The 14,618-nt window shown below is 40.4% G+C and overlaps 2 protein-coding genes across 2 annotated transcripts; both read right to left on the bottom strand.

The window, feature by feature from the left end:
• Positions 1–3,923: 3,923 nt before the first annotated feature.
• LOC105038795 (probable leucine-rich repeat receptor-like protein kinase At1g68400) lies at positions 3,924–7,439 on the bottom strand. The gene is made up of 2 exons (XM_010914701.4): positions 6,167–7,439; positions 3,924–4,674 (listed from the first exon to the last, which is right to left on the bottom strand). The coding sequence occupies exons 1-2, from the start codon at positions 7,437–7,439 to the stop codon at positions 4,001–4,003; spliced, it is 1,947 nt and encodes a 648-aa protein (XP_010913003.1). The 3' UTR covers positions 3,924–4,000.
• Positions 7,440–8,811: 1,372 nt separating this feature from the next.
• Positions 8,812–10,344, bottom strand: LOC105038806 (uncharacterized). Its single transcript, XM_073251282.1, has 4 exons — positions 9,744–10,344; positions 9,489–9,627; positions 9,098–9,216; positions 8,812–8,901 (listed from the first exon to the last, which is right to left on the bottom strand). The coding sequence occupies exons 1-4, from the start codon at positions 10,314–10,316 to the stop codon at positions 8,812–8,814; spliced, it is 921 nt and encodes a 306-aa protein (XP_073107383.1). The 5' UTR covers positions 10,317–10,344.
• Positions 10,345–14,618: the final 4,274 nt, after the last annotated feature.

Here is a 14,618-nt window from a genome sequence, read left to right as displayed (position 1 = left end):
CTAAGCATCGACCATAAGTTAGTATATATTCATTTATAAATGATACACCTCAAGAACAAACACCGGTACCTTGTTGGCATTGCATTCAGCAGCAGCACGTAGGATATAAACATTTGATGTAAGTACAGATCCCTCTCAACAGGGTTTCAATGTCTTGGCAAACGCTCGTCTCATCCCTCTTATGCTATCGGAGTCTTCAATTACCAAATGTTGAAATCATGATTAAATCAATATTTTCTTCAGTCTTTATTTTATTGGTCAAGATATTTTTATCAGATAAACTTCTCAGGTATGCTAAGCTAAATTTCTGGATATTGTGACGCATTTAAAAAAAAAAAAAAAGGACAAGCGAGTCAAGACTCAGGCCCACGTTGTAGGAAACGGGCCGAGATCACCGGACCATTCATTCTGAATCGAACGTCTTATGGTAAAGCGGCACATGCACCCACGGATGGACTGATTGGCATCTTCGCTAGCAGCTCGGAATGAAGAATCGGGGACCGTCGGGCCGCTCATACAGAAGAGGCTTCAAAACTATAAATTCCTTCGATATTCCGGCCTGTCCATCCGGAGAACACTTCCTTCCTTCCAGGTGCGGTTTCTGCGAAACCCTTCTGCGTGAAACTTCACCTTTTAATTCCATTTCTCTTTCTTTCTTGATTAGAAATTCCTTCCTGTTGGCCTTCAGAGGGGACTAGTATCGGCATTTTTCCCCCGATTTTTAGGATTTTTCGGGTGACATTTTGAAACCCTAATCATCGGGTTGAGAGGAAATAGGCCAAATATCTCACCTAGGAAACGTTCATCAATCATCGTGTGAGACGATTAGACGAATGATGAGCGCTTCAATTGGGGATCAACCACCTAACGCGTTTCAACTTGTTGGTCTAGGGCCTTAATAGGAATTCTGTTTTTCCTGCTTTGGACTGCCACCTTCTTCTAGGATTTTGGTCGAACATGTAAGGAGCAAAGTTCTTTTGCTAAGTTTATGTGTGCTTTCGAGGAAACGTAATGCTTATGTTTGATAGTTGGGGATCAAGAACGTGCTTTGGAATGAGGAAGGGGGCGTGCTAGTTGGAGAAAATGTCTTCAAAAAGAAAAAAAAAAAAATGGGTTTTAAGGGCCTGATAGTGCTTTAGAATCAGCATCTAGGAATTTGTCTGGTATGTCGTTTGCTAACTTTTGGACATTGTTGGGTTAAATTCATGATAGATTCTTGGTGGTCAGTGTGGCTTCCTGTCAAGTGCGAATGGTAGGAATTCATGATGTTCGACTCTTAAAGATAAGATCTGCAAACAGGATTTTGACTGTTCTGTTAAGAAAAATAAGAGTAAGTATACCCTCTGAACCTAAGTTGTCATTCCCAAGCAGTTCAATATACACGAGAAAATGTTAAACAAAAAGAAAACAAATCATATATTTAATATTTGAATTTTTTGGGGATGATCATGCCCCCATATATGTAGGGGAGAATGACTGCGTTCCTAACCATTCATTTGTTAAATTATTGCTTCTTAAACAAAACATAAGACTAAGTAAAAGATAGATATTTATTAAATTATTGCTTCTTAAACAAAACATAAGACTAAATGAGAGAGAGAGCTTGACTTGGCTACACTCAAGTACTTCTCCACTTAGATCTAGTCTATTCTATATTGGACAATGGAAGTCCCACATTGATAATCTAAGTTTTAGGTGTGATCTACTACCTTAGAACTACTTACACACTAAAAATTATATGATTCGGAGATTCTTGGCTTGTGAATCAAGTGATCAAAAAAAAAAAAAAATAGTTTCGCCTTATTTAGATGATCCATTTTTTGACCACTTGATGTATAGGTTAGGGGTCTCAAAATCATATGATTTTTTTATATGTAAGCAGTTTAGAAGCAATAGATTGCATCCAATAGCTCGAAATATCCTCACAGTCCTTTCTAACATTAATAATAATCACCTTCTAGATATTTATATGGAAGGTAGAAATTTGGGATAAGTCTTAGTCCATTTCTTGATATCTTCTTCTTGATCTGCTGTATAGGGTTGATAGGGACATGGCTCTTCATTACTGTTTTATCTTCTCATCATTGTTGGCCTTTCTCTGATGCGCCTGGATTCCCTTTGGTTCTTTAATCTCTGACAAAGTCTTTAAGTAATTGATTATGTTAGAAGGCAACACAATCCGCCCATTGCTTCATATATTTTCCCCAAACCTTTAGGCAAGCTCTCCTTGTCTAAATTAATTTTAATTTAAAGAAGCAGATGGCACCAATTCTCTTGCTACTATCTTTGAGCATCATTTTAAGTTCTACTCAACTTCTAGATGTATGCCTCGAATCAATTGTCGATTCGCAGCCATCTTTTACTAATACTGTAATGTTGTTTGCAACCAGAAACATTCTCAATGCTATCCTTTATGACTGCTTATCATCTACCTGTGTTTTCTATCTCATGTTGGTCAATTTAAGGAACTTGTTTTTGTCTTGCCTCATCTGAAAAATATTTAGAATGATATATCATACATTTAAAAATAATCTAATAGGAAAGATCATTGCCGGGAAAGTTTTTTGTTGGACTTGTTTGTTACGCACAATTTTTGTTTGCTACTGAAAGTGTTGCCACGCACTTATTGCTGGAGCAACATGAATATTCGACCTTTTGTGGCTTTAGTAACCATGACAGCTTGGGACATGGGCCAGAGAAAGGCATGGTAGTGGAATAGTGTGCCCGGATGGGGATAGATATTGATATGGGTCCGGGCCAGTTCTGTAGATTACCGGGATGTGAATGCATACCAGCTACTTGATTTCTAGGCTCCGTTTGGTTGCTGATGAAGAGAAAGAAAAGAAACATAGTTATGCTGGTATCTTTATTTTCAATGTTTGGTAGGAGAAAGAAAAATGCAAAAGGAAAAATCTTCTGAGATGGCCAAGATTTTCGCTGACCAATGTAAACTTTTCTCCTTAAGAGAGAACAATTTTGAGAAGAAAAGCAAAAAATGCATCTCGTGTGCAAATAAGAATAAGGTTTTTCCAACAGCTTTCTCAGTGGCTGTCTTAGTGCAACCAGCCAAGAAAATTCTCTAGTTTTCTTTTCTTTTTCTGCTAGAGAAAGTACCTACTTTTCTTTCACTTTCTCATCAACCAAAAGAAAATTCTCTGGTACCTAAATCCATCCTGCTTGTCTGGTGAGCTCAAAACCAAGTTGGCGAGGACATATGCAAAACATATAAGTCGGAGGTATAGTCCCTGTTGGCTAGCAGCTTAGGTCCCGAGCTAGGGCTATTTCGCGGCGGTAAAGAAGCTGATGAAGCGTGATGCCTGGGGAGAGAGGTTGGATTCTTAATATCTCTGATAAAGTATCATGAAGCAAAAGCTAGAAACCAGGCCTACATCAAATGTATCTTCAAGGGGACATAACAATTTCTAGTAAATTTGTATCAAAAGCAAGACAATCTCCAGTGTAAATTTAACAAATCTTCGAACCAAATTTCGTCCATTCACACTGGAACAATAAATACCTCGAGAAGAATAGCCAAAGATGCAACAAGACTTGGTTCCACTACCATCTTTAGGCCCTGTTTGAAATGGGCTTTATGGCCTTATCATGGATAAATTGCTTTGGTCTCATTGAGACATTTCCGATCGGTTACGTGACCGGACACGAGGTTTTTTGTACGGATGTAAGGGTCCCTGGCGTCAGGCCTCATCCGGGTTCTAAGTACACGTATGGTGTTTGTTCGTCAAAAATCATAAGAAAGAAGTTGGTCCAACAATAATTGAAATTGATTTAGATGCCAGGGCACGATAAGACTGGGAGTGTTCTCCTTTTAGAAATCATTAGTGCTTCATGAACGATTACGGTCATACCACAAGAATTGACCTTTAATGCAGGAAAAGGAAAATTACGGTCTCATACCACCAGAATTGACCTTGCTTGACAGCTAAAATGCCATGTGTTTGACACCCTACACCAAACCATCCCCGTGCCTTCCGAGCAAAATTCAAAAGACCTCACGGCAAGCGAAGGCAGGAGCGTCTTCTGAAGGACAAGTGGAGGAGGACTCGTGGGAATGATCATTCTGAGAAGGGGAACGAGATCCCCTACTTCTACTCCCCCTGTCTCTGATATCCTCGATCATCTTATACACCATGGTCATCTTGGGGCGATCCTTGGGTTCACGAGCTATACAAAGCAGGGCCAGCTGCAAGAGCGCAAACATCTCATCCTCGGTCTCTTTATTCCTCAACAACTCCGTATCGAAGACTTCCGACGTCCATTCTTCTCTCACAACCGTCTGAACCCACTGGGCCAAACTGATGTCACCATCCTCCGCTGGTCTCCCCGTTAAAATTTCCAAGAGAATGACTCCAAAGCTATACACATCACATTTCTGAGTAGCTCCCCTCGGCGAGCTTGAGTTCAGAGTCTTTGAAGCTACGATGTGGGAGGCAGAATTAGATGAAGAAAATGATGGAGCGAGAAGCTGAAGGAGTCCGAAGTCCGAAATGCGTGCATCTCCCTCGTTGTCAACGAGGATGTTTGAGGAGGTGAGGTGCTGATGAGACAGCTTGGAGTTGGATGCACCATGGAGGAAGGCCAGGCCTTTTGCAGCACCCAATGCGAGCTTCAGCCTTGTGGTCCATCCCAAAGGAGTCCTTCCTGGTCCTCGATTTCCTGTTTGTCAAAATAAGCAAAGGTTTCAGGGTATGAACCTTCTATGACACCACGATTTACGTATCTGTATGTCTGTGGGCGCTTTAATTTGTTTGTCAAGAGTTAAAACAATACTTTTTAATACTAATGCAGCAACCAAAAATATGGTGATTGTATTGATCCTCTGCCCTCTAGAATAGATATACTAATTAGATGTCTATAATCTATAGAGCGAGGTGGCAATTCTCATGTTGAATTTATATGTAGCCTGAAAGAACATACCTGAATTTGTTTCAGACAAAGGAAGGACTTGACCAGGCTGATGTACCTGTGTAGTTGAAGGGTCAGGCCACCTAGGAACCTCTCTGGGATCGATTTCAAAACTCTGTAGCACAAACAACCATGGGTGTCTATGGGTAACTCTTCCTTCATCAAATGTAAGTCCCAATAACGCAGAAGAAATTGCATTACGTACTTAAGCCTAGGTCTATAAGTGCAAACTAGCTAAGGTGAGTATTAAGCTATTTGGTGTCAAGAGCTGCGACCAAGTCAGGTTTGAATTAGATTGATAGTGCATTAGCATCTATGTTGGATAAGAAAATCGAAATGGAAATTATGTTTGGATCGGTCAGAACGGAAAAGTTCTGAATTCACACTAAACTCGATTAATAATTGAATTCGACTTTTTTCAGATTCAATTTAGTACATTATTTGAGTGGGCCAATGAGATAAAAGTTGACAAGTTTCAAAACTGAACGGATCCTAACCACAATAGCTCTCCTTAAAGATTGTGATGAGAAAGGATCACGATATGAGAAGTAAATGAATGAACTTGTAAGAAAAATCACTTTGAAAACAGATCTATGTTTGTATTTATGTCTAATTTGATTGAAACATAATAAAAAAACTAAGTATAAGCTGGGATTTTGGAAGGGAAACAACAGTAAATGAGAGTTAAGAAAAAAATGTATGAAAAGAAGATGTAAATCCAAATATAAAGGAAAGGAATTAATGCAAATCATGTAATTAATTTTTATATCCTTATAATTTTCATTGATACCGCTTTATATTTGGCAGATTTTTGGATTTGAGAATTCATAGCTTACATTTGAGTTCAATCTGATAATAAATCAAAATCTATATATGGATTCCAGCTTGGATCTAAGAAAGATCATAGAAAATTTAATTTGGATTCATAATTGATAAAATAATCAGATCGGATCATCAAGTTTTGGAGTATCATCCATCTCATGGGTTTAACACTCTAGAAATATATGGTAGTCCATGCAAGGCTAATAGCATCGTTCTGGAGGATCACTGGCTGCCACATCAAACTAGTGATTTGAGGGCTGACTTAACATTAGGGCCACAAAACTATGATTTGAGTTGTAGGTGGTGCGATTGGGTCTGATCCAAAGCAGGGTCTATCTATATAATCTATAGCTTTATATATAGCAACCACCCGAAAAAAAATGAAAAAAAAAAAAAAAAAAAATGGGGACGATCCACGGACCGTGTAAGAGATTGTGGAGGCTGCCGTTGGGGAGGTAATCGTACACGAGCAGCAGCTCGTGGTCGTCGGCGTAGTAAGCCCTCAAACTCACCACGTTGGGGTGCGTCCATCCCCCGATCTCTCGAAGCAACCCCTCCTCCGTCCACTCGCCTCTTCTCTCCTTCCCTCTCCTCCTCTCTCTCCTCACCCTCTTCACCACCACTCCCTCTCCCCCGCTACCTTCCATCACCACCCGGTACGTTGACCCCATCGCCCCTCTCCCCAGCATCTCCGCCGACCCCCTCATCAGCTCGTCCAGCCCGAATTCCCCGCTGCACCCCTCGAAGAACTCCATCTTCCCCTCCCCGGTTCCCCTTCTCCTGCTTCTTCGTTTCTCTTCCCTCTCTCCTCCCGTTTCCCCTGTTCCGCCTCTACTTTCTTTTATTCTCTCTCGCCGTCGATGAAGAAGCACCGCTGCCGCCGTCAACATAGCGCCGGCGACGAGCGCCGCCGTGATCCATACCCATTTCGATTTCCATTTCCATCGCCTCCTCCCGCCACCCAACTTCGGCATGGGAGCGCTCCTCGCCGTCGGATTAAAGCAACGCCGGGACAGAGGACCGCCGCAGAGGTCAAGATTCCCGGCGAAGGCGGACGGAGGGAAGGAGGAAAGGCTCCCAGGAATCTTCCCGGCCAAGCGGTTGTGAGAGACATTGAGGTCAGAGAGTTCGGCGACGACGGCCAAAGACAATGGGATGCCGCCGGTGAGGAGGTTGTTCTCGAGGCGGAGGGTGAGGAGGCCCGGGAGGAGGAGGCCGATCTCGGGCGGGATGCCGCCGGAGACGAGGTTGCCGGCGAGATCGAGGCGGTGGAGGTGGCGGAGCTGGAGGAGGCCGAAGGGGAAGGGGCCGGAGAAGCGGTTGTGGGAGAGGTAGAGGAGCTTGAGGTGGGGCCGCCAGAGGGTGAAATCTAGGCGGTGAAGCGGGGATGAGAACGAGTTGTTCTTGAGACTAAGGAGAGAGAGTGTCGGGAGGAGGGCGAGGGCATCGATGGGCCCGGCGAGGCGGAGGCCCTCGAGGACGAGGCGGGTGACGTGGCCGCCGCTGCAGGAGACGCCGAGCCAGGCGCCGGAGCACGGGTCGACGGCGGGGTCCCATGAGGAGAGGGCGGCGCCGAAGGGGTCGACGGAGGTCCTGAAGGCTAGGAGTGCATGGAGGTCAGGATTGGGATAAGAGAGAGAGGCGGGGAATAGGAGGAACAATAAGAGAAGGGCGACAGGGTGTCTGACCGTCATTGTTCCTCGGGAAGGAGTGAGCAGAGGGAGAGGAATGGACGTGGGGATTTATTCCAGTGGGATATGATGGGTATGGTAATTAGACGGGAATAAAGGCAAGAGGCGGGATAGTACCTGTTGAGCACCGGAGGAGGAGGAGGAGGAGGAGGAGGAGGAGCGACTGGATGAATTAATTAATCGTTCATGTAAGGAGGGGGTGGAGCGGGAGAATAATTGGATCGAAAGAACGGGGTGAGGGGGAGCGGGTAGGGGGAGCGCGCCGACGCTGGAGTGCCGTGGACTCTCGATTTTTCAAATGTACGTATCGCAGAGGGTCCGAACTCGAGAATTCGAATATTTCTACACTGAGATCGCATTCGAATGCGGATTCGGATTCGGGTTTGCAAATCAGGTTGCGCCAATTAAATCACTCACCATCCATCAAGAAGTTTGTATTCACCAACATCGACATACCTATAAAGCAAGAAATATGAGAATAGCCACATCTTCAAGGTATGATGATGTTGCGATACTTGATGATTTCATTTTGATCGATCCATCGGTTTCAATACAAGGGCCATGCTCTGTGTTTAAGATTTTATTCTTATCATCTTGAATTAAAATGTCAGTATGTATTTAGTTGTAATGGATATTTAGTTTAAAATAAATTCTCACAATGGTGACTGGCGATTATTTGCCTGTGTTGGTTTTGTTTATGAAATATGTTAATTCTCTCAAGGTTCTCTACCTTTCTATCTTGCTCGAAGTAACTGTTACATCAATTGATCTTGGCATCAATTGCTTACCAACACAAGTAAAAGATCAACCTTTTGCATACTATCAGCTCCATATCAGTACAACTTGTGTATCACATAATCAAAGTGAGGTTTGAACTTTTCATATATACTTGTTCGTGACAAGATTTACAAATGGAGATATTGGTACTTAGGATTACTATGCTGAGATTAACTCTAAGTTAGGAATCATACTTAATGATCGACGATATAATTTTAAAAGCACAATGTAGAGGAATGAGTTGTATTGCATTATTTAATATGACACCCTTTTCCTCTTAGAGATGTGAAAAATTAATAATGCAAATCTGATTCCTGATTTAGAGTAAATTGCTATTCTAAATTCTAAACAACAGATGATTTATTTGCAGTTGCTACCCACTTACAGTAATCATGCATCATAATATTTTTCCTTCGAAAATTTATTTCTCACTACCGTAACATTGTTAAATATATATCTCAGTTATTTTGACTTGGCTGCATCTTTCTACAAAATTGAACAATGAAAATAAATCGACGGGTCGCTTTTTCTCTCAAAGAAAAAAGAAAAAAAAAGGATCACCGTTCATTATATTACCTGCTAAAATCATTTGCTTCAATTAGCTATTTTCGTACAGCCGAAGCATAATGGTTTGTGTTATGTTCTCTAACAAAATGCATGCCCTGTTTAGGCTTGACCACATAGGAAGCTGCCATAGAAAAGTAAATCCATAAACCACAAAGAAAGATCAAAGTAAGTATCAACAATGAAACATCCAAGAACGAAAAATCAAGAACATTGCACCATAAAGATTGCTGACTCTGAAGAGCCATGGAGAGTGGGTTTCTTTTACCTCATCTCTCTTGGCTTTTCTTTGATCCAACTGAAAACTCTGAAGAGATTACATGATCTTGTGCTGAAGATGGAGGTTTCCTATCAAAATTATGAATAAAAAGTTCCTCCCCTCGCAGCCTTCGGCCCATCAATCGCTTGTTCTTCGGCGCTTCAATCTTGGATTCCGATCCTGCATTTTAGGAAATACCGGCTGTAATGAGACCTCTATCCGCTCCCCAGATCACCGATATTATAGCGCCATATAAAGTCAGAATAACTAGAAGAACAATAAACTAACAAGAAACTGTTAAAAAATCAAAGAAAGAAAGAAGGTTGATTTCTAATTCAGATCCTACGAAAGAAAGAAGGTCTCTAATTCGTTTTTTCACGAAATTACATTGAACTACCATCAGGCAAACAGGAGACACACCAGTTCATCGAGTCCTCTTGGATTAGAAGAACCTGGCAGATCCGCCGCTGGATTGAGAAGTTCTGCCGCTGGGTTAAATGCTCTCATAGCCTCCTCGTCTGATAGCCGCCATCCATGCGAACTCCCACCGCGCTCGTTCATTCTCCCAATGTTGACCCCTCTATCATCATCCTACATTCCAAGACTCCAGACACACATGAAACCTTCTTTATTATTATTTTTTCCTCTCCCAAGAAACCACAAGCAAACCCTAATTCAAGAAACAAACTAAAAAAAAAAAAAAAAACTCGGCCAAGAACCCTAACCAAATTCATCAAAATAGTGGGCAGCAATGGTGGCGATAGCGGTGCCAGCTGCTGCTGCTGTGGAAAAGAATCCGCATGAAGCTCCGGCATCGGTGCCAGCGGCGGCGGCGGCATCATCATCATGTGCTGCTGCTGCTGCTGTTGAGCGGCGAGCAGCAGCTGCTGCATCAGTATTTGTTGTTGCTCCTCCTCCTGCTGCCGGCGATAGGAAGCCAGCAGAAGGGAAGTTGCGTCGAGTTCACGGCTGGTCGCATCGATCTTAACATAAAGGTCATAGATGACGCCGAGGCAGCCATGCACGGGATGGTAGCGCCAGGCCAACGCCTCGTACGTCAGGCTCTTCATGGCGTGGTCGCGGTGCTCGCTTGGAGCGTTATTGTAGAGCCACAGGAGGTTTCTGACGCCGAAAAGGCGGTGGACGGCGTTGAACTGGGCGGTGCGTTGGGCCGGGAAGTAGGGGGCCAGGATGCAGCCCGGGCGGCACCTGCTCCGCTGGTGCCTGCAGGCCGCGCATGCCCTGATGTTTGATGATGCACTTTCGCCTCTCTCTCCCATTATCCTCTCTCTTGCTAATTATCCGGGAGTCAAACACGGACAATAAATGGAGAACAAAGTTAAGCGTTTGGGATGGCAGTCAAGGAAAGACATTAGGGGGAAGGAACCTGAGATTAATTGTACATCTGAAGTTGGGAGGGAGGGTGGTGTGTGGCATATTTAACTCTTAACCATTTTGGTGGCGTGCCATCACACTGTCTCCTTTCCTCGGGCGGGTATTCTTTGTTTCCTTCCTATTTAAACGCAGGGAGATAGAAATCATACCCCATGCAACATATATGCACCGCTTAGTTTTGCATCGCACCGATCACCAACTCTCATTTCTATGGGCTCATTCATCATGCACTCGCCTCAAATTGCTATCCCTCCCGATTGTTCCTGTGGTGCATCGTTGATGTGGTGCAATAATTACTTAAATCGAGGGAGGAAGGCCCACCGATCGCCTCACTTTGTGCCACGTCGTCCTCAATTACTTGGGACCTTTGTAGTTTAGTACATCCTTGAATCATGAAGTACCGTTGATATTATTGATGGCCATAATTAAACAGGACCTTTCATGGTACATAAGAAAGCAATTATATCATACTAGACATGCAATAAACGAATCAGAAGGTTGAATCTCTCCATTTGAACCTGAATCGGACAGGATCTTGAGATTTTGGATGCCAAAGGATTTAGGTCACCATATATAACGACTATCCATTTATTAATGGAGATGGGCATGTCCCCCCATCACCCTCTCCCCGGCCTCCTCCCGAACCCCCTTTCTCTCCACCGTTTATTGCCCTCTTCCTTGTTGGTTACCTTTCTTCTATGGCATCCGAAACTGTCCACAAAAAAGATGGGTCTCTCCTTAAAAGTTTCATCTTTTAGTTTTCATTTACAGTCAGTTGACCATACTGTTGTGTTATATTGGAAAGATCTTTTCCCTGAAAAATGGTGACAGACAATGTGTGGGCTTAGGTACCTTTCCATCCTAGACATATTCTTTTATGGGTTACAAATGATATTATGGAAAGGGAAAACATGCATTTAATAAAAAAAAATTAAAAAAATGATCATTAAATATTTAATTTATTATAATTATTATTGACGTTGTCATCATTGTTGTTGTTATCATTATCATGGTTATTATTATTATTGTATTATTTTTATTGTTACCATTATTAATAATATTATTGTTATTTGCTATTGATGATAATCGAAGTGCTCCAAATTTACATATTGGGCTTGGTTTTGTATACTATTAGGCATATTATGTATAAGGTTATACAAATTTACCACATTATGCCAATTGTATAAAGACCAATGTAAAATGATCATAAAAATCAAGAATCATGAATTACAATTTTGAGTAAATAGATATTAAACAAAAAATTACAATCAATGTGGAAAAAAAAAAAATTTAAATTGTCCCTCTCCCATATTCATGACACCCTAACCCTTGATGCAGATAGGATTCAGAAATCCAAATCTTTAAGTTAACTAAAAAAGAGTTTATTATGTTAGTAATGAATTTAAGTACTCTTTAGAGTCTATATATAAATTAAAAGAAAGTTATAAAAATATTTTCTCAACTTTAGTTCAATTTTACTTACACCTCCTATACTTTAAAAAATACCAAATTAACCATTTTAGTTAACTGATATGGTCCCATATGGCCTAGTCATTCATTTATCAACAAATGATGTTAGTTTTTTCTCTTAATGGACCAAAATGCCCCTCACTCATGGATGGACCGAAGAGGATGAGAAGGAGAAGTGGATGAGGAGGAAGGGAAGGATGAGATAGAAGCCGCCAGTGAGGAATGGGTTGAAGAAAGAGGATAACTAGGAGAAGAGGATAGGAAGGAAGGATGGGTTATCGGCAAAAAGAAATGAAGATGGAGGGGGTCGCTGTGGAGGAGAATGGCAGATGACTTGAAGAAGAAGGAGAAATAAATGAGAAAGGAAGGGAGGGGGTGGAGGAATGAGTGGAGGTGCAGAGAGCCATCATAAGGAGGAAAAATAAGTGAGAAGGAAGGAGAGGAGGAAAGATGGATTGCCAATGAGAAGAGGTGAATGTGGAGGGAGCCGTTATAAAAGGGTAAGGCATATGGATCGGTTTGAAAGAGAAAGAGAATAAAAAAAAATAGATGAGAAGGAAAGAAAGGAAGGGAGAGGGGCCACCGGCAAGATATGGGTTGGAGGAGAAAACAAGAAGGAGAAAAGATGGGTTGCCAGCGAAAAGAGATGGAGATGGAGGAGGCCACCATAGAGGGAGATGGCTTATAAGTAGCTTGGAGGAGAAGGATGAGGTGGAGAAATGGGTAGAGAGGTGGAAGGGCGGAAATATGTGAGGAAGGAGAAGGGAGAAAAAAGAATGCCGACAATGGAGGAAGAAAGGACCAATCGAAGAGGAGGAAGAAGATGGAAATGAGGATATTTTTATGATTTTATAAAATAATGATATCATATATTGATCATGTGATATCGTTTCGTTAACGAAGATAAATGGTTGGATCATATTAAAATATATTGATAACTAAAAGAGTCAATTTGATATTTTTTAAAGTATAAGATGTATATAAAATTGGAATAAAGTTGAAGTATTTCTGTAATTTTTTCTAATATTTTTTTTTACTATAAGCATATTTGCATATATATCTTCACTAATATATATATATATAAATATATATATATATATATATATATATATATATATATATATATATATATATATATATATATATATATATATATATATTTATATAGGAAGTATATCAAGTAAAAGGAGTGGCTTAATATGAAAGGTGAGAGGACATAATAATAATCCTTAGATCCTCATCAATGGCTCAAATGAGAGCACGATTATCCAAATTATCCAAATACCCCTAAGATTTATCCATTTCTTCCTTTTTTTTTTTAGTTTTTTGAATGCACATGCTTGAGCTCGCACAGCACTCATTTCAACCGTTGATATGGATCCAAGGGTTATTATTATATCCTCTCACCTCTCACATTAAACCATTCCTCTCACTTGATACGCTCCCTATATATATACACATACACATACATACATACATATATGGATACACGTGCAAGGGTACAGGCATGAGTATGCACACATGCACAAATATAATGCACATATACATATTCACATAAAAATTGGTTATGCTCTTATTGGGAGTATAAAGGATATCTACTATTTTCAAGTTCAAAATTAATAAAAGGTGCCCAATTCAAAAATCTGCATCATTTTTTGTGATGTATATCATTGAAAACATCTAGGTGCCAAAGTTCACATATTTTGGTGATATTTAACTTGTATATCTAATAGATGCATAAATATATGGTTAAAATGATGAGAGATCGTGTTTTTCTATGATCAATGCTTTAAAATTTATGATTTTTAATCTATATATATTTTGGCATGTGTAAATCATGATTGATAAGATAGATCTCAATTTAAATATAATATCATATATTTCAATATACGAACTTTTGATTTTAAAAGTTTTATTATTAATTTTGAAGTTGAGAGAAGTAGATAGATACTCTTCTCCTGAGAGAAATGTAATCCACTCTTATATACATTTAGTATTTCTGGAGAATTAGGCTAGAATGCACTTGATTACATTTGGCCTCAACCACTTCTTCACGAAAATCCAAGATACACCTCTCAAAATAAAAATCCACACTATTGATAATAATCTATGGAGTATAATGTACAACAACAAGATGATCATCCATTATAATACAAAAAAATCATTGTTCTCATTTGTAAATAGAACACTTTTCGAAACTAAAATTTTATGCATCAATTTTTCCTCCAAAATAATTGTATATCTAAGAATAATATTTTACATCAGATAAATAATATTTTAAAAAAATAAGGCTATTATTTAAAAATAATAATAATAATTTAAAAAATTATTTTTATATAAAAAATAATAATATAAAACATCTCAGATTTCTGGGATGTTTTATACATCGGGGGCGAGCAATACCGATAACAACCAAGATATTGTCCAACGCCTCGAAGAAAGTAGGTTTTTAAGATTATAGAAGGTTAATTAACACCAAACCGATACTCTAACGGGTTAATTAACACCAAACAACCTGCGCGATCGATCCAGGTTATTATTGTTATGACACCGAGTGAACGTCCTTCACTTGCACGTGTAGGCTGATGGTAAAAGAACATATCAGCATCGGCATGTAAAGGAAGATGGAGAATTTTAAGAGTACGTCAAACGCCACACCTGAAGCCACCTTTGGCTCCCGAGTTCACAAGAATAGATGATCACGGGCCGGGCTTAGG

Source organism: Elaeis guineensis, chromosome 2, assembly GCF_000442705.2.
Source record: "Elaeis guineensis isolate ETL-2024a chromosome 2, EG11, whole genome shotgun sequence".
Taxonomy (NCBI): domain Eukaryota; kingdom Viridiplantae; phylum Streptophyta; class Magnoliopsida; order Arecales; family Arecaceae; genus Elaeis; species Elaeis guineensis.
This window is presented reverse-complemented; position numbering and strand designations above follow the sequence as displayed.

Coding starts and splice junctions, on each gene's coding strand:
- LOC105038795 (XM_010914701.4), bottom strand. CDS start 7,439: ATGACGGTCAGACACCCTGTCGCCCTTCTCTTATTGTTCCTCCTATTC. Junction 4,675..6,166: donor CCTCCACAATCTCTTACACG/GTCCGTGGATCG, acceptor TTTGACAAACAG/GAAATCGAGGACCAGGAAGG.
- LOC105038806 (XM_073251282.1), bottom strand. CDS start 10,316: ATGGGAGAGAGAGGCGAAAGTGCATCATCAAACATCAGGGCATGCGCG. Junction 9,628..9,743: donor TGGTTAGGGTTCTTGGCCGA/GTTTTTTTTTTT, acceptor CTTGGAATGTAG/GATGATGATAGAGGGGTCAA. Junction 9,217..9,488: donor TCCAGCGGCGGATCTGCCAG/GTTCTTCTAATC, acceptor CCTAAAATGCAG/GATCGGAATCCAAGATTGAA.